General features: G+C 43.9%; 1 protein-coding gene across 8 annotated transcripts in view; it reads right to left on the bottom strand.

The window, feature by feature from the left end:
• NTRK2 (neurotrophic receptor tyrosine kinase 2) overlaps positions 1–20,698 on the bottom strand; it is a 358,350-nt gene that overhangs the window by 68,270 nt on the left and 269,382 nt on the right. For all 8 annotated transcript variants that reach the window (XM_055350885.2, XM_055350887.2, XM_031014287.3 and 5 more), the window contains 2 exons: positions 10,562–10,734; positions 3,710–3,944 (listed from right to left, as the gene is read on the bottom strand). In XM_055350885.2, coding sequence (XP_055206860.1) covers positions 3,710–3,944; positions 10,562–10,734 — 408 coding nt within the window. The remainder of the gene's footprint in view (positions 1–3,709; positions 3,945–10,561; positions 10,735–20,698) is intronic.

The following is a 20,698-nucleotide window of genomic DNA, read 5'->3' as shown; positions in this document are numbered from 1 at the left end:
GACAGCTCACATCAGCTAAAGCAGCTTCTCACCTTGGAGTTCAGTGCAGAGTGTTGAAGAGGATAGGGATAAAATAATGAAAAAAAATTTTAAGAATTACTAAGGTGCCAGCAAATGAGAAACCTGAATCGTAAGGAGAACACATTACCCCAGCAATGGTGATAGAGAAGTTGAAGAGACACTGTGAAGGGGATGGGTTCAAGGTTAAGCTTTCAAGTGACCCAATAGGTGGATGACTGATGTAAAAGCAAGAGTGCTCTGGGACTTAGCCACCGCAGGAGGCACTGGAGTTCTCCTGTAAAACAGATCAACAGCTTCTGCTTGTCCATTTGACAAACTCAACAGAATGGGCCCCATCGATATGGCAATAAGCAAACATCTCCCAAGAACCAGTTCTATGATGGCAAATATTCACTTTCATGAAACGAAAAGGTGAACCATCATTCTGATATTTTAGAAAGGCAAAATAAAGTGTCATTTCCTTGTTTCCCTAGGCCGCTAGCAAATTGTCAGGTTTTGCATCCATCCTTCACTTCCCTACCTAGTCTTGCCCATTCCCATCTGCAACAGAGGCCATTGCAAGGCTGGTTCTTTTCCCTCATCCTGAATGGGAAAATCAAACAAAAACTAACCCTGCAACTGCAACTGAGTAGTGGCCACGGGGGTGAAATTAACATGGCATCTGGAGCACATTTCTTAGTGACTCAGCCAGTTCCAAGATCATGTAACAAATAAAGGAACTGGGAATCGTTATTCTTCTGATCATTTCAGAAGAAAGTACTTCAGAATATTGTCACCTAAGTGGAGGATTTTCTTTTTAACAAATGTTAAAATATGGTAGATGGCAAAGTCCAGTGTTTTTACAATGTGTAAATAAATGACCAAGATTAATTTCTTATGTTCATAATGATGGTCACTGTTTTGCTATTATTTTCCTTTTCATGCTTTTTTTTTCTTTTTTGAGATATAATTCAGGTACCAAAATATTTAGCCTTTAAAGTGAATGATTCGATGTTTTTTTTTGTATATGATTAATGTTGTACAATTGCCACCACTGTATATAGTTCTAGCACATTTTCATCACCCCCAAAAGAAACCCTGTACGCAGTAGCAGTCAATTCCCATTCTTCCCCACCCCCATCTCCCGGTAACCATTAATCTACTTCCTGTCTCTATGGATTTGCCTATTCTGGACATTTCATATAAATGGAATCATATGGTATGTGGCCTTTTGTGTCTGACTTCTTTCACTTAGCACACTGTTTTAGAGGTTTATCTGTGTTGCAGCATGAATCAGTACTTTATTCTTTTGTACTGCTGAATAATATTCCATTGTATGGATTACCGCATTTTGTTTATTCATTAATCAGTTGATGGACAATAAACTTGTTTCCACTTTTTAGCTATTAATAGTAATACTACCATGCACATTTGTGTTCAAGTTTTTGTGGGAACATATTATTTCAGTTCTCTTGGGTACATGCCTAGCAGTAGAATTACTGAATTACATGGTAACTCTATGTTGAACATTTTGAGGAACTACCAAATGGTTTTCCAAAGCAGCTGCACCATTTCACATTCCCACCAGGAAAGTACCAGAGTTTCAATTTTTCTGCAGGCTGGCTAACACTTGCTATTGTAGTCATCTCAGGGGGTGTGAAATGGTGTCTTATTGTGAGTTTTCTTTGCATTTTCCCTAAAGACTAATGATGTCACCCATCTTTTCATGTGCTTACTGACCATGTGGATGTTGTCTTTGGAGAAATGTCTATTCAGAACCTTCTCCTACTTTCGAATTGAGTGATTTATCTTTTTATTGTTGAGATTTTAGGTATTTTTCTTTAAATTATTTTTGGAGATTCCTAGAGAGGAGGATGCCAGGTTCCATCCAGTTAAGTCCTAGGTTTGGAGATGAAGTGTATGTCTATTGATTTGGGTAATAATTAGGTGGAAAAACTTAACAAGCACTTACTTTTTGTGCCAGGCACGTTGAACCCTTTACTAATACTGCGGAGAGAAAGCCTTTGCCTGGGCCACATGTCCCTCCCTTGGGTGCTCACCAAGATCAGCAAAGCTTTTCTTCAGAGAATCATCCATGTGTTTCCCTGCCCCCATCAAGGAAGGAAGAACTTTCATTAAGGTGTAGAACTAGCAGAGGAGACCATCTCTGGTAGGTAAAATCTCCCCACGTTTTAAATATCTTGAACAAACTAGTCATTGCTTTTAAGCTACATTTTGAACACTTGAAGTTAAGAGTGTGCCCCCATCTCCTGCAAATACACCCAAGAGAATCTTTTTCCATGTGGTCTCTATTCCTTTTTGCCACACAAAATGTAAATGATGCTTATCAAGGTGACCAAGAAAAAAAAAAAACACCACAAAACAGTCAAATGAAGAATAATGGAGCACGACAATAGATTCATTTTCTTACATTAATTATAGCAAAGTTCACCCCACTAAAATGCAGAGGCCATAGAGGTGAGCAAGACTGCAGGAAGGGGAACAGGAAATAAACTGAGAAGGTGCGTCCTCAAAAATAAATAACAATGAGAAGAGCAAAGCCAGCATCTTCACCAGCCCTACCCTATTATGAAAGGTAGCCAGTTCTGTGCTTTATGCTGTTAAGCTATAGACACCAGCACATTTATTCCCTTCCTTCCTTTTCCCTTCCTCTCTCCTTGAAAAACAGCAAAACACACAAGAAAATCAAATTGAGGGTTGGTAGAAAATCAAAGTGGTAGAACACCACCCCGAATCTTCACTCTAAATATCACAACTTCAACATTTCCAGAAATTCCCTTTTCTCTCATGTCCGAGTTCCAAAATCTCAGTTAACAAAGTTAACATATCCCGGGGGCCAGTTCTAGGTCATCAGTGGATCTGAGTCACTGTCTGCAACTCTGCCTCTCAGTGATTTCAGTGGTGGAAACACCAGACAAGCTGTGTGGAAGTGTCTAGGAACAGGCAGGATAAAACTTCTTCCATCTCACCAAGCTAAACCGCTTTCAACCAAGATGGCACTTGGAGGGAACTTCCAAAGTCCGGTGTACTATTATTTATGTGAACAAGTTCACTTTTGTTCAAATCTCAAACAAAGGCTCCAGGCGTACTTTCACAGAATCAAAGCCAAACCTCAGCATCCTTTAACCTCACCAGGAATTCCCCCAGGCCCTCAGTTTTCTCTGGAAGGATTCTCACACTGAGGACTTCACTCTTGGAGATCTCACCCACCACGCTGGAGTGCCAAGAGCAGGGTGGGTGCTATGGGCTGATGACCTGTGTCCCCCCAAAATTTATACGTTGATAACCTCACCTCCAGGGCCTCAAAATGTGACTGTATTTGGAGACAAGACTTTAAATAGGTGATTAAGTTAAAAAGACCATTAGGGTGGGATGCAATCCAATCTGACTGGTGTCCTTAAAAGAAGAAATTTAGACCTAAAGGGAAGGATTGGGTTGTCACCATCCCAGTGTGAGGGCATAGTGAGAAGGTAGCCACCTGCAAGCTAAGGAGCGAGGCCTCAGGAGGAACCAATCCCACTCACACCTTGAGCTTGGACTTCCAGCCTCCAGAGCCATGAGAAACACATGTCTGTCGTTTAAGCCACCCAGTCATGATATTTTGTTATGACAGCCTCAGCAAACAAATACAGCAGGGGTCCCGCAGGGAAAGAGGTCCCTGGGGTCTCTGATCTGCACAGCTACTCACCCTGTAGTAGTCAGTGCTGTACACGTCCCGGGACATCCCAAAGTCCCCGATTTTCACCAGCAAGTTCTCCCCGACCAGGCAGTTCCTGGTGGCCAAGTCGCGGTGCACGAAGTGCTGGGACGCCAGGTAGACCATGCCCGCGGCGATCTGCTGGGCTATATGCAGCATCTGCGACTGCGTCAGTTCCGTGGGCGGGTTGCCCTCAGCCATCAGCACGGCATCAGGGCCGTGTGCCCTGGGGAAGGACATGGAGAATGAAGCTGGGGGCCTCAGCATTTTCACTCCAGGGGCCCTTTGCCCCTGCCCCTCCCCGTCCCTCTTGCTAAGCTCCTCACCCCCACCCTGTAGCTGCTGGTGCTAAAAGATGCTGCCTGACTTAGCATGAAGAGGAGACAAAGGTGCTCACACAGTTGTACTTCTGCAGTCCTGAGAGCACCCAGGCTGCTCTGTTTCCCAAAGAGTCTGGGATTCCCAGGACCCCGTGGGCCTGAATGTCCCCCTTCCCTCCAGTGTACAGACAGGTTGACATTTTAGGGGCTCTGGCACTGTGCTGGGTTCAGGCACTTACCAGGGCCCCCTGATCCTGAGAAGCAGCAGGTAGGTGAAGGAAGACAAAACCAAAAACAAAACATATGGGGAAAGATAGACTCTCCTAGTGGGATGGACATGGCAGCCCAGTGGGTCCCCACCCCTCCCCACCTAGCCAGGCTATGCCAGAGTATCCCCCAACCAAGCTGATTCCTCCAGAGTGTCCCCCACCAGCACCAGAGCTGGGCAGCCTGCGGCCTTCCATAGTCCACCTGATCTGTGGCCAGGCACGGTTTTGAAGCTACGCCTGGCTCTCTCAAGCCCAGTTCAACAACAGAGTCCCAGGGCATTCTCAACCTGGATGTTCATTCTCAATACAAAATACCATTTCCTTCTGTCCACCCCTCCTCCAACCTCCGCTCAACACAGGCTATGGCCAACACATAGGAGAACTCTTTTGAACCACAGCCTGTTTATTCTTTTGCTGGGGAAAATTTTATTGTTTACACTATGGGGAGGGGGACTATGATTTTTTAAATCTTATTTTTCTTCTGTGTTACACACCTGGCCTCTCCTTAGCTATGTGATGACTTAGGGCACCCTAACACGCAAGTCCTGCAAGGGTGGGAGGATCCGCGTCTTAGGATGCCGCCCTCAGCGCGGCAGGCTCTGCTGTGACATCCTGCGCTGTGAGCCAAGATGAGCGTCATTGTCCCTGGTGGCCTGAGGGGGCGCTGCAGTGCAAGGAATAAAGGTGGGGTTTGCTGCCGGGCTCTGCCCTGGCGTGGCCAAAGGGCTTCTCTCTCGGAAAGGAAAGATCTCCCTCAAGACATTTTGAAACACTTGGAATAAATATAGAGGATTTTGCATAAATGTTAAAGTAGGTAACCTCACCTGCAGGGTTTCAGAGCCGTGTGAGTACTTGAAACTGAGAAAGCCAGAATTGTCTGAGAACACATGTCAGGGTTTGCCCTGCCTCTCCGCCCTCCTTCCCCCAACTATTCAAGCCACAGATGTATCCCCACTTCCGTCCTGGCTCCAGCCTACAGTGACTGTCTTTGCCTTTGATTTCGGAAATCATTCTGTCACCAGATCTTTCATTCCTGTAATCTCAGGGAATGAACACTGGACAGGAGTTGGGGGGTCTCCCAGGCCTACCAGCGTCCAATGCCATGATCCAGGGAAGCCCTTTAATTTCTCTCATGTACAATTTCTTCATTAGTCAAAAATACAGAGGAATATTATACTGGGTAATTTCTTAGGTTCTTCCTGTCTCTAAATACCTGGATTTAACCATTCCCTGGGGAGGAGTTTCCTGTTTTTGTACAAGCCAGTCCTAACATATTTCACCTCTACCCAAACCACAACCCCCAGCTGCCTCTTGTCACATTGAGGAACAATGCTGGGAAAATGCTCCAGGGCTTTCTTCAGCTCAAAAGCACCTACTCAAGGCAAGAAGCGGCACAGTGGCCAAAGCTCCGGGATATGTGAAATGAATTTGGATCCTGTCCCACACTTGCTGTGTGATTTTGGGTGAGTTACATAACCTCTCTGGGCCTGTTTCCTCACTCTGTAAATTGTAGATACTAACTGCCCCTTGCTAAGGGCATTGATGTGAGGAGGATTGACACTGTGCTTGCATAGTGCTTCGTGGCCTTTCACAGGAAAACCAGGGAGAAAGGCTTTGCAAACAAAGATTCTCTTTAAAAAATGAAATTGACAGGTGATGTGAAAACACAAGTTATCCTCTGTGCATTACTTTTTGTAACTGGCCTGTAACAGGGATCTTCAGGATACTAGAGGGTGGGCCCTTTCCTCTTCACTAAAAGTGAATCAAGCCTAACCCTTTTCAGCACTGACGGGTCAGGGGAAATTGCCAATGTTTTCACTTGTCTTCCTTAAATCTACTGTGACCTCAGCACCAGGAGAAGGGGCTGGAGTGCACATAAACTAAAGAAAATCTGAAATAAAGACCCAGAGACTCGGTCAGAATTTAATCTTCATAGATACCATTTAAATAATAAAATAATTTGTTGATTGGCCACAGCCTTATATCAGCTCCAGAAAACTGATCTACTTTAAATATCTCTCAGAGGCAAAGACTCCAGGATAGAGGAAAAGTTAGATGTCAGTGTAAAAGGCCACCTCTGCACAAAATTCTGTCCTCCAACCCCACACTCTGCAGACGTCAGGAAGCTGGTGGCCCTCAAATGCCTAGTGCACTTTATATTAGTATGTGTGGGTTGGGGGAGACTCCTGGATTTTTAAAGTAATTTCCCCTGTTTATATCTGGGTATTTGCTGTTCGACTTTCTGAACACAGCTCTTTAAATAAAATAAGCCTCTGGATGCTTTCTCTGAGCAGAACATACTGCTGTAAAAAGTGGGTAGGTGGGTCTGCTACACAAGTCCTTAAGAGGAACAGAAATAACAGTTAACGCTGTAATCCTCTGCTTTCACTTTCCCAGGTCCTCGTGAAGTCTTAGAAATAAAAACACATTTCATCTCTTCCAGGAAGACATTCCTTAAGAGGTAAAAAAATAAAAAAATTAAAAAAGCACCATCAGCTCCCTGGCTTGGGAAGCAAGTAGCAGGTTCATGGGCCTGACTTAGCTGTCCAGTTCTCTCCAGCGTGGGTTACAGCCAGCACTGCACCAACTGCTCTGGCTCCAGGATTCTATAGCACACCACTTTCCTTCTGGTCTTTTCAACAACCACCTCGGCAGAGTGGTTAAGACCGTGAGTTTTTGCAGCCAGGGGCTGCAGGTTTGAATCTCAGCTCTGTCATCTGCTACCTGTGTGATTCAGTTTCCCCAACTGTAACGTAGGAATGATGGCAAGGATGGTTTATACCGTAAAACATATTAAAATTCTTACAAAGTTCAATAAATGTTAGCTGTGATAGTTTGAAAAATAGTAGTCTATTTTTCCCCTCATTAGACGGCAACTCTGGACGGATTCTAAGAGGAAAAATCATGAAACCCTTGCAAGCAAAGACATGTGTTTTATTCCTCATTTCCCACCCTAACTAGCTTAGAGCCTGGCCATGCTGGTGCTTAATATATGGCTTTTGGATGAATAAAGAGGGTAGGGAGACAAGAGAAGACATCTGTCTTTATAGGGCAGAGCTAATACAGCTGGGGACTTTTCATGGCAGCTAAGTGCCCAGCTCCCTTGCGGAAAGAGGACAGCCTATATTTGCAGCATGTTAGTGCACCTGAGAACTAGACTTTTGGCATGGCAAACCTCTTGTTCCCAGAGTTTAGCAGGTTCTGAAACCAAGCAGGCTAGGTTTCCAATTGCTCCACACCCTGTGCAAGGTGCCAAGGGAGAACCAGGTGCCTGTTCCTTCTGCAAGGCAGGAAGGAGAGCTAGGGAGAAGGAGAGGCTGAGTGAGAAAGTGAAAGAGTCAAGTTGCAACACACACACACACACACACATTCATGTAAGTACAGACACACTGTGAGCTCACGGAAGCATTTAATTGCATCCAGGTGAGCACATTTGGATTTCTTATGCTACAGTTTTTGGAAAGCACCATCTTGAATTAGGGAAGTAGACTGGGGCATGGGAACAATGGGAAAATATTTCTCCTAGAAGCAGCCAGACCTCAACCACATTCAGCTTTTTTCTTCCTTTCATGTTAGAGCTGACAAGACAATGTTCAAAAGTCATCCCCTGTCCTATCACTTACAAGAAAAATTTTGCTGACGTAGGATAATGCATCAAGATTGTCTCAGAATACTGCAAATCGGCTATATATTCCTAATTCCACCTGGCATTTCCTCGCCCACACAATCATAGGAAAAGCAGAGAACAGGGATCCAGCCCAGCAAAGAAGAACTAAATTGCACGTGGATCCACGAGGCTAAAGAGGGTAAAAATGATCCAGACGGCACCAGCCATGTGATACCATTTCTAAAAACAGCAGTATGTTCTCGCAGTGATTGACTGATTACTTAAACTGCAGTGTCTGAGTCTTCCAGCAGATACATGAAGCTTACTGGGGCTGATTTCTGTGCAAAGCCCTCTTCAGCACCCATGGAAATGAGAGGCAGACAGAGACTCCCAGGTGTTGCCATCACAAGAAAGGTGCCACTTCCCCAGGATTTCAGATCTCTCAACCAAAATGAAGAGGAAATTGTGGCAGAGATGAAGTATTGTGAAAGATTGTGAGGATAACATTTCTTGATTACCTCTCCGTCCAACAATGCACACACTAGACCTTGAGATGGATTAAATGATACCCCTTTCACAGGTAAGGAAACTGTGCCCAGCAAGGGCAGGTGAACAGCCTTTAACAACTTTCCTAACTATTACTGTCTACCAAGATATCACAAGCAGCCCATTTGCTAATCTTTCCAAAATGAGGACTAGCTAAATTTAAAAAAATAATCACATATTAGACCCAGATAAAACTTAGAGAGGATACAAGGCAGGCCTACCTGAGAACAAAGGTGACTGAGTGAACTGGGGTGGAGGCTCTTTTAAGGGACACCAGCAGCTGATGCAGAATAGGAAGGAGAACCCGAATCTCCCGTCCTCACTACTGGGCCTTCTTACTCTTTAGGTTCATGATAATGTATTTGCCACTTCCACAGAAGCCAAAGCATCACTTGCCTTCCTTCCCCAAGGAGTATCTTGCTCAGCACATTTCTTCCCTCCCTTGCTAGATGCAGGAGAACACTCACTGTGGACCCTACCAGGGTGATCACCAACTTCCTGCATCTTATCAAACTCAGCTCTCCTTGTGATTTCTCTTACCGAGGCAGCTGGTTTACCAGCTGACATCATTCCTGGCAGAATTCAAGCGTCTGCTTATTGAACGTTCCCCATTCGCTCCTACGCTAAGAGCTTTCTATACTTATTCTAGTTCAGTCCTCATGCCTACTCTGCCGGCTCAAGATTCTCATCAGAACAGCTAAAGAGACTTGCCTGAGGTCACTCAGCTAATAATGCCTGGACTGAGACTCAACTTCAGCTGTGTCTGGAGGCCAAAATCCCTACTGGTATCATCATGCAGCATGGTCTCCTCAAAAGTCACCACTTATATTGTGTGAGTTAGCTTTACTGTTTCAAAGCAACTTGACCTTTCTTCCCAGATCACAGTCACTTTCAGCCATTTCTCACCTGCTCTATCTTGTGGTTCCTCCCAGTTCCCTGTACCCATCATCTGAGGGAGGGGATTTCTTGAGAAGGCACAGCTGAACTAAAACCCAATCAGGGCCAGGTGTGGTGGCTCATGCCTGTTTTCCCAGCACTTTGGGAGGCCAAGGGAGGCAGATCACTTGAGGTCAGGAGTTCGAGACCAGCCTGGCCAACACGGCAAAACCCTGTCTTTACAAAAATATGAAAATTACCAGACATGGTGGCACATGCCTGTTATCCCAGCTACGTGGGAGGTTGAGGTGGGAGAATCGCTTGAACCTGGCAGGTGGAGGTTGCAGTGAGCCAAGATCACATAACTGCACTCCAGCCTGGGTGACAGAGCGAGACTCTGTCTCATATAAATAAATAAATAAATCCCAACCAATCAGGCCAATGCTAGAAATTCAAATGACACTAACCCTAATCAATAGCCCAGTGACTCCCTTTATAGTCAACATTTTCTCTTCCTTGCCTTGCCTTTTTCTGGCAACTGAGAAGCAAAACTTCTCAGTTGAAGCTGTCCATCTTTTCATGACCTCAGGGTCTCCGCATAATCTGGAGTCTTCAATCAATGTTTTTACCTCCTTCCTTCTGAAGCTTTTCTTCTTTGGATTTGGATCTTTCCACTGTAGATCCTCTGAACTACTGGCCTCCTGGTTATTCTTTTTGTCCTTAGGATAAAGTCCAAGCACCCGGCCCACCCTTTCAACCTTGACTCCTCCAGCTGTTTTTCTGCTTCCCTTCCTTACTGTTCATTCCACAGCCTGGGAACTTGAAAACTTCACTCTCACTGGACTGCAATTTCCATTGTGACACCTGGGTACCTTAGCTGTTTCCTTTGCCTTTAATAACACCACATAGCAAACTCCTACAGATCATCTAAAACCCATCCCAAATGCCCATGTCACATACCACTCCATGTAGCAAATGTTCAGTGAATGCAGACTGAATTGAGTTGGATCATTTGCATCACATTACATAGAATTCATTAAGGAAAAAGAACAAGACTGTCACCTTCTTTTTTCTCTCCTCCTTTCTCTGGCATATGCTGGTGTCATTATCAAATAAGATGCTTCGAGAAAGGTCCAGGGGTCCCTTGTTCCCTCCCATGAACCCTCCACTCCTGAACCCTGAAGGCCTGCTCCCTCCTGGAGCCCACCTCCCCGCCTCACTGTACCTGAGGAACTTGTTGAGGTCCCCGTGCTTCATGTACTCAAAGACCATGATGAGGGGGTCGCCCTCCACGCAGACGCCATAGAACTTGACGATGTGCTCGTGCTGGAGGTTGGTCAGGAGCTCGGCCTCGCGGTGGAAGTCCTTGCGTGCATTGTCACTGGCATCCTTCAGGGTCTGGGGGTGGGTGTTAAAAGAGAAGGATTACTTCAGTCGGCCCTATGATACCGAGATAGGAAAGACATCCATCTCATTTGTTAGGCAAAAGATGAGAAAACAGCCTAGTTCCTAAGGAAATAATGTTTGTGCTAATAACTGAGGAATAACTCCTTAGGCATATGCAAAGCTTTCCAGCTTATGACACACTTTCACAGAGGTTCTCTCATTAGGTTACAGACAGGAGGTCTTTTTAGGGTCCACATCCTTTCTAACCCTGGCCTGCACCCAATAATTCCCACGGGCTTCTTTCCCTTGTTGGTGCCTGTTGTGCTTTCTGTGATGCTATGTGCAGCTTACCTCTACTCAGATAAGATTTAAAAACTTTATGTTATGATTCAGTAGAAAGAAGAGTACAGTGAACCTTTGTGGACCCATCTCCAGCTTCAGCAACGATCAGTTTGCCTGTCTTTATGTAGCACTGCACAGAGCCTTCTCCAGCCTGTGCCCACAAACACTGCCGGCTCATAAAACATCCCTACCCAGCAAGCCGCAAGAAGAGTGGTCACGCTGCCAAGGTGAAGATGCCCAGGAGCATGACAGCTGGGTTTTGGTGCCTTTAGTTCTCTGCTTAGATAACTCTGCCACTGTGGTGTCATAACAGGGCAAAGCTGGCATTTAGTGATGCAAATAATGTGCTGAGCTCTTGGCATGTGCCCATCACTGAGCCAGAGCTGTGATGACATCAAGAAGGCAATGACCCAGATCCTGGCCTCAGGCACTTATGGGCAAATAGGGAGATATGACATGTATATAAATAACTGCAATTCAAGCTCAAAACCCACTGTCCTGAATGAATCAGCACCTGCATCTCTCTCCAGCTCAATCCCTTGACACTCCTCTCAAAACCCATGCATCCATGTTAGGAACTGTCTGCAGCTGCCCCGATGACAACAGGCCATGCCTCCCTCCCTTTGCACATGTGCATTCCTCTGCCTGGAATGCTATATTGGGTGTGGTCACTGGCATGGGAGGTTGAACTCCCCGCCTTTGCCAAGGCTGTTCACTTCCTAATCCTGGAAGCCTGTGAATATGTTGCCTGATGTGGCAAATGCAGCTTTGCAGATGTAACTAAGTTAAGGATCTTGAGGTGGAGAGATTATCCTGGATTATCCAGGAGGGCCCAATGTCATTACAAGGGTCCTTATAAGAGCAAAGAGAGACCGGGTCAGTAGCTCATGCCTATAATCCCAGTACTTTGGGAGGCTGAGGCAGGCAGATCACCCAAGGTCAGGAGTTCGAGACCAGCCTGGCAAACATAGTGAAACACTGTCTCTACTAAAAATACAAAAATTAGCCAGGTGCGATGGTGTGTGCCTGTAATTCCAGATACTCGGGAGGCTGAGGTAGAAGAATCACTTGAACCCGGGAGACAGAGGTTTCAGGGAGCCAAGATCATGCCACTGCAATCCAGCCTGAGCAACAGAGCGAGACTCTGTCTCCAAATAAATAAACAAAAGCAAAGAGAGAGCCATAAGGACAGAAGATCAGAGAGGAGAAAAGATGTCACATTTCTGGCTTTGAGGATGAAGAAAGGGGCCAGGAGCCAAGAAATGTGGGTGGCCTCTAGAAGGTGAAAATGAGAAGAAAACATGCTAACCTAGAACCTCCAGAAGGAACCAGCCCTGTAACATCTTGTCTTTAGCTTAGCAAAACTGATTTCAGGTGTCTGACCACCAGAACTGAGATAAATCACTTGTGTTGTTTAAGCTGGTGAATTTGCAGTAATCTGTTACAGCAGCCGTAGAAAACCAATATACCTGGCTAGTATCTAGCAGTCCTCCAAGACTCAGTTCAGCTGCCACCTCTCTGAAAAGTGTTCCCTGACCACCCCTCATTGCTGTCACATCCCCTCTGCACTGCAGGCCAGAGTGGTTGACTCTGCTAGGTGCACCTCATGCTTACCTCTATCACATCACAGACCACAGTACATTCCAATTGCATGTTTACTTGCTTATCTCTGGTACAGGCTGTGAGCTCCTTGACCCAGGAACTACGCATTTCTGCATTGCCAGCCCTGGGCAGAGCACAGGGCGAGTATTAACATCTATTTGTGTAATGAATGATGAAGGCCACGAGAACTAAACACTGACAGCAAGAGAGGTCAGAGAGGGAGTGGTTGCTTCTAATTGAGGAAAAGGCATACTTCTCCTGGCAGAAGTGGCATGTGAGTTGTGAATCCCATCTCCAGGGAGACTACAGTCAGTCATTAAGGTTAGATGGCAAATGGGAACATCTGTGTTCACTTAAATTTAGTATTGGAATGGAATGAAAGCACTGCCATCCGTCAGATATGTACTGACTGCAAAACTAAAAGATGATATCCAGTGTCCAGAACACGGCCAGGTCCCTGGTGGTCATTTTCTAGATCACAGCCTCGGTGCTTCTCTCCCTGTGGGGACATGCCTGACCTACGTGACCTGGAGACCTTGAATGTGCCACAGGTGAAGTTCCCCAGGGAGCAGATCTGAGCTGAAGATTAGCAGGTGAGGCATTTATTAGGGCACGCTCTCGGGATCAATACTATTTTCACTTTACTCTGTGGTTTTCTGAGAAGTGTCTTTATAAGCACCACCAGCTCTGTTTGGAAAAGTGAGTGAATTTGGGTCAGCAAGTGCTCAGGGGCCATAAAGCTTCCATGGGTCTGTTGCCATAGAAACTGCACATTCCTTCATTAAATAACAAAATGAACAGTGGCCGGGAACCTGGGGTCTGGGTCTCTGCTCCCTTGAACCTACAGAAACTGGGCCTGACATGGCCCCTGTGCCACCCAGATTTAATTAGTTTAGTGTTTAGCTAGATCCAAACTCAACTCCTTTGCATCCCTCTTGCACAGGGAGAAGTGATGTGCTTATCTTGCTGAACTTCACGGTAGAAAAATAGCAGATGAGGTATGGAGGGTATGGAGGAGATGGAGGAGATAGAAGAGATGGAAGTCTGTCTGCTAGGTCCTTCTCCTGGGCCCATGGAGCAAACCACACACACCAGTGCCTTTCTCACACTTGCACTTGCGTAATGGTGTTGGGTACATGCTTGTCTCCACTCCTGCCTTTGACAGTCGAAGTGTGTCCTGTTCACCCTTTTATCACCTGTTGCCTAATCCAGTATCAGGCAACTAAAAGAACCCCTGACACACGAAGTCTGTGCAAAGTAGAGATAAAAGAATGTGAGGAAGAATGACCAGTGAATGATCATCTGGAAAAGTTGAACATGGGCCAAAGTGAGGAGTGGAAATGAAAGAAGGACCAGGAAAAGAAAGCAAGTGAAAGGACTTGCTTCCAAGGCTGAGCGGAGCTGCCCAAATGCACTCTCTCCTGGAGAGTTGGCCCCAAACTTGTGTCCCCCTTCCAGCAAAATGACAAATCCTCACAATGGTGGTGCTCAAACGGAAGGGGTTCTAGCTTAGCATCAGAAGAAGCAGGTTCAAATCCTGGCTCTGCCCTAGAGCTCTCTGACTCCGGTTTTCTTCTTTGAGAGTGAGAATAACAATATCATCATCTACTCCACAGGGACACGAGGATAATGATGCAAGGTAGTGTAAGTTGGGATGTTTTCCTTGGTAGAGAGGGACATTTGATGATTTGAATTTGAAACCACAACCAGTCTTGTATTCAGTTTGCTCACATAAGAATCCAAGAAGGTCAAAGTATGCATGAATAAGGCCCAGGGGCCAACCCAAGATATGAGAGCAGAGGTGCTGCTGGAGCTACCACTTCTTCCCAGAGGACTGTCCAACCTCCCCAAAGTGTCATATTGCACACAGAGATCCAGCCCTTGGCCTGCAATGTTTTTTCACAGATCCAGTCTCTACAGAGGATGGTCTGAGTCACTGAGATAGCTTATTTCTAAGGCACATGCCTATCTTTTTCAGTGATTTGGAAAAGGTACTGACCCTTGAAGGTCATTATCACAAGGCATGAACAAATTCTGTGTATAATCTTTCTGCTCAAATTTTAGCTATGTAGTATTGATTCAAGAATGCTAGATTGGGCCAGGCACGGTGGCTCACACCTGTAATCCCAGCTACTCGGGAGGCTGAGGCAGGAGAGTGGCGTGAACCCAGGAGGCAGAGCCTGCAGTGAGCAGACAGCACGCCACTGCACTCCAGCCTGGGCAACAGAGCGAGACTCCGTCTCAAAAAAAAAAAAAAGAATGCTAGACTGTATGTGTGTGTGTGTGTGTGTGAGAGAGAGAGAGAACAAGGTTTTCTTTTTTGAAACGCCAACCTGAAAGAGTTAAGAAGCATCTAACATTTCCATGTCCCCAAAGCAAAATATGGAAAAGAGCCCATTCTCAGTGCAATGTCAAAAACTGTGCTTCAGTAACATTTTTGAAATTGAGAGAAGAGATTCCACTATTCATGGGGCAAATGCATCTCACAAACCTGGCCTCATCCAACATGCCCATCCATTTTTGCATGTTGGGTCTTTTTTCTAAATTATGATTCAATTCTATTTTAAGAGATTCAGAAAATATGGCGGTAACAACTTGGGCAAAATCATCTTCTGAATTTGGCACTGTAAGGGCAGAATTTTTCTAAGGGTGGAACCATAGCCAGATAGCAATCAGAAGTTGGAAAATCCTGCTATCAACCCTATTTATAAAAATCATCTCTGTTTTAGTACCATGGCTGATTGTCATTTTACTCAATTATGCAAGGCTTGGCTGGTTCCCTGAGTCCCTTGGCAATGCACTGAGGCCATGAATATCGGGTGGCAGCTTCCCTCACTGACAATCCCTCTTCTTCAGGTTCATTTTGACAAGCATATTTGCCCGATCACTGAGCATTGCTATTTTCTTACTCCTACTGTCTGCTTTGTAGTTTCATTTCTTCTTATTCCTGGTGAATTTCCTGACACCCCAAAGCTGCCATCTTTTCTGAAGACACTCTTAAGGGAGAGGGCTCCTCCAGAACTATAGCGAGATACTGCCTGGAGTACATAGCGATTCAGAATTGGAAATAATGCACTAGCATGAAATAAATTTCAGCACAGAACTGAGAAACTAGTGATGGTGAAATAGAAGAGCAAAAACAAAAGAAAAATCAAAATTCGTATGAAATGCTTCAGCAAAATATTAAGGTTAATGGAAAGCTAGTAAGAGAGGCAAGAGGGCTTATTTGAAATCATTGGTGGGATAGAATATTGTAGGATGTGACAAATGAACATCCATTTCAAAGTATAGGTGGTTTAGGAGAGATGAGGTAAAATAGAGGTTGTGTTCTTTTTAAAAGTACTGATCTTATATTCTTCTTCTCATATATTTTAGAGATCATAGAAACAGTGTCTTTGTTAAGGTGAAAGATAAAATATAGAAGAGATTATTATGGTAAGACCTCACTATGCCCAATTCCCACCATAGCGTTTAAAACACAGAGGGAAATTTAAAAACTCCCAAACCAGTCAACCAAGATGCATGAGAATGTTTGGTTAATATGCCTGAGTTCCTCTGGGTTAGGATCACTGTGGCAAGATCTGTTGCAAATGGAGAATCTTCAGTCTCCTGATGGCTTCTGGATGTGCACTGTCCAATATGGTAGCCAACAGTCACAGGTGGCTAGTGATGATTTGAAATTTGGCAAGTCCAAATTGAGATGTATTTTAGGTAAAAAAAAAAACCTAACAGATTTTGAGACCTTGCTATAAATAAAATAATATAAACTCTCTCATTAATATTTTATATTAATAATACATTGAAATGATAATATAGATATGTTGAGTTAAATAAACTATATCAATAAAATAAGTTTCATATGTTTCTTTTTACATTTTAAATATGCATACTAAGAAGTTCAAAATTACAAATGTGACTCGCAATAGTGGCTCACATTATGCTTCTGTTGGACTTCATTGTTCTATAAAAGCCACCTCCATAGGCTATTAGTGAGCCAACCTCTTTCTTGGGAATGTTGGAAAACATTTCTAAACTACAAAATTGAGATAGAATTAAGGTAGACACACTTATAAGTTTGTTACAGGCAATGATTAACCACGCATTTAGAACAAGCCTTGATCATAATGCTGCATGCTGCATGAACTTCTAACGATAGGATCTTTTCTAAAAATAGGTAGAGGAAGTGTCTATCAAATTCTTACAAAATTCAGCTTTGGAGGAGTGTATTTTAATGAATTCGTGGATAGAAAGAACTTGGGAGAAATAAAATCTTAGAAACTAGAGAGAGTGCAATAGGTAGCTTCCCAACATCCCTACAAATGTAAAAACTCATTAAATGATTGTATGAAGAGGATAATGATCACAAACACTCAGATTGTGCTTGCTATGTGCTAGAAAACAATACTCTATGTATATCAACTCAGTTAGTTGTATATAACTCCTTGGACAGGACTTTAATTATGTACCAAGTGACAACCTCATATACAAGATTTATAGCCAGGGTGTTCACTATCTTTATTTTCTCAGCCATACTGGCTCTTCCAGCTCAGATCTAACAAGGCAACTATCCAAAGGGAAACAGGAGGTTAAGTTCTGATTCGCATACTTGAAACTATTTGCAATAATATGGTGGATAAAATAGATGGTTTATACTTGCATATGATATCAAGTTGCATATTAGAAATGTTATGTCTTTGTACAGGAAACTAATTCGTAGCAACTGTCAATTAGAGAAATATTGAATCAAAAGAGAGTGAATCAGAAGTTGACCTCCAATGTGGACAACTGCAATATATTTACAGGCTTTAAATACACCAGCATAAAATTTTCCAATAAAATTTTGCTAGACATAAAGGAGCTGGTGGATCATGGTAGACCATGGTTTGATTGGGAATTCGTTCATCATGTTAAAGTAAATTAAAAAGCAGCACAACTATTTCAGTGCATACATTCCAGAGATACAAAAGTGTGAAATGAATCCTCCAGCTATGTTTGATGCCAGATGAGTCCTCATTAGAGTGAAATGCACTGTTTTGTTTTAGCTTTTCTGGAAATATGTGGATAAATAGAAGATAAGCCAGAAATGAGGGTCACCAAAGTGATTAACAATTCAAAAAACAGATCCCTGACCCAAGGTCTAAAGTTGAAATTACTGGGAAAGGTATATTGATATAGGAACTTAATAATTGGGGCCTATCTAATTCAAATGCCTAACTCTCTATCTTACAGTGCACTCCTGCATGCATGCATGCATACACACACACACTCTTGAGTGTGCACACCAGGAAAGAATGTACATACCCAAAGAACAATAGAAATCTAGTCTATTAAGCAACATCTGGATAATAAAGACAATCACGGACACTATTAAAAGCTTTACAGTTTCTGTTCCTAGATCCTTATAATGTTGCAGTGCTTTCTGCAACATTACGTCATGTTGACACAAACTATTTTTTTAGAGTAACACTAACAATTGTCTTCTTAAGTAACTAATCTTTTCATCATCAATTTCCATTTTTTGGGAACAAGTATTTCACATGCCAATGTAAGTGGAAACGTGGGAAGGAGGCACCGGAAGAGGGAGGAATGGGAGAAGGACTTCACAATTAATGAAGATGTGAAAAGTGATATGATGACTGTCATAAAAAATAAAAAGAAATACTGAAAAGAGCCATCTGTCTTAGAAATAACCTTACCTGGGTAGAGCACTTGAGTCAACTAACTCTTGATGCTTTTTCTCATCTATGTTTTTTTTTTTTTAAACTGTTCCAGAATTGGAGAGAATGTGCTTTTCTTGTGAGCCCTTATACTGCTCTTGTATAGATTCTGAGACAAGTGGCTCTGGTTGCTTCTGTTCCCAAAGGTGGCCTCTTCTGTACCACATGACCACCTCAGATGATTGGATGGAAGGTAGGTGTCCTGGCATGAAGACTAAATGGCATTGCAGATGACTAATTGGAAGAACTGGACCATAGTATTTTCCCTCTTGGGGAATCAGCAAGTGAGTCATGGAGGCAGTGTGGGCAGTAGCTGGTATGAAAGCTGCAGGCAAATATTAGGGAGTAGCAGAGGCAAGAGACAGCTGCACTAAGCAGGGGAGTCCCAAGGAGATTCCCTGATGTCTCCTGCCGAGATGATAAAGAAGGGACAGTCACCAGGGCTGCCTCAGATCTTGAGTGAGCTTTCAGATACCAGCTCTTCTCATCACAGGGAGGCCAAGCTCTCCTGCAATTCCTATTTGAGTTGGTCATCTTTCACTTTCTTCTGTCAGATTTCTTTCTCCCTTCTTTTTTTTTTTTTTTTTTTTGAGACGGAGTCTCGCTCTGTCACCCAGCCTGGAGTGCAGTGGCGCAATCTCCGCTCACTGCAAGCTCCGCCTCCCGGGTTCACGCCATTCTCCTGCCTCAGCCTCCCGAGTAGCTGGGACTACAGGCGCCCGCCACCACGCCCGGCTAATTTTTTTTTGTATTTTTAGTAGAGACGGGGTTTCACCATGTTAGCCAGGATGATCTCGATCTCCTGACCTCGTGATCCGCCCGCCTCGGCCTCCCAAAGTGCAGGGATTACAGGCGTGAGCCACCGCGCCCGGCCCTTTCTCCCTTCTTTTAGTTATAGCATCTCTAATATTCCTCCAGGGAAACAATACTTCCTCACGTTCAGTCCCTATGGGTTGGGTAGAGTGGACCCCAACTTTCATTTCCAAGGGTCAGTATGTGACCCAGGCCTGGATAATCAGAATATTCCATTCCTCTGGCCAGAGGGTCTGGTGACACAGCCCAAGATAAGCCAATAGGAGTCATCCCTTGGATTTTTGCATAGCTGTTTGGAAGGAGGAGCTCTCTTTCTTTTGAGTTGCTGGGAGGGCAAGATCTAAGCCCTGAGTCATTGCTGTCAAGTCTTTAGCAAAATGTGGAAATAATCTGCCTGAGAATTAAGCCAATACAGAGGGAAGCAGAGCCAAGGGATGGAGAAGACAAGAAAGAGAATCGTTCATTCCCTGGATCTAGTGGTGCCTGAAAGCTGGGATACCCATAGGTAGGTTTTCTAGTAGCATGGATTTCTAGAAGCCAATAAATTCTTTTTTTCTGCTTAAGCCAGCTTGAGTTGGGTTTCCAATGAACATGATATTGTTCTTTTTATAAAAGCTGATTATAATATTTTGCTTGTATTCCCCTGAGGCCTAAACACTCCCTCAGGAATCCAGTATATCTTATTTCCACTTATTCCCTTGAATTAAATTTCTACTTGGGAAAATATGAACATGTCTCGCATCCTTCCATATAAACGACATAACTAACACACTCCTTTATATTATTTGATAAGTGTCATTGTGTTGGATTTCCTCAATCTGGTTCACCAGGGCACATGTAAAATTCAATAAATGAAAATGTGGTACCCAATGAGCACTGGACTGTGTTTAAGTCCTAGGTCTGACATTGATATTAAATGATCTCTTTTAGGCTAGGTGACCTTAGATAGGTCATTTGTCTTCTTTGGATTCCTGTTTCTTCATTGGCAAAATGGTGGAGTTAAGCTAAAGAATATCAATATTAGCTCTATATATCTATATAGTGATTCAATCATTTCTAAAATAATTTCTTGTTAGATTACGTTATTCTATATATATATCGTCTTTACAGTTTCTCTCAGCTATAAAAGTCTATGACTATCAATAGATCATCAAATTATTTCCCTACCTAGAAATGCCAACTGTCAACTCTTTTTTTTTCTTTTCTTTTTTTTTTTTTTTTTTTTGAGTGGGGTCTCACTCTGTCACCCAGAGTGGAGTGCAGTGGTGCAATCTCGGCTCACTACAACCTCTGCCTCCCAGGCTCAAGCAATCCTTCCACTTCAGCCTCCCAAGTAGCTGGGACCACAGGTGCATGCCACCACACTCAGCTAACTTTTTGTATTTTTTGTAGACATGGGGTTTCATCATGTTGCCCAGGCTGGTCTTGAACTCCTGAGCTCAAGCAATTCATCTGCCTTGGCCTCCCAAAGTGCAGGGATTACAGGCATGAGCCACCACACC

Source organism: Gorilla gorilla, chromosome 13 (assembly GCF_029281585.2).
Source record: "Gorilla gorilla gorilla isolate KB3781 chromosome 13, NHGRI_mGorGor1-v2.1_pri, whole genome shotgun sequence".
Classification (NCBI taxonomy): Eukaryota; Metazoa; Chordata; class Mammalia; order Primates; family Hominidae; genus Gorilla; species Gorilla gorilla.
Note: the sequence above shows the minus strand (reverse complement) of the source record. Positions and strands in the feature narration are given on the sequence as shown.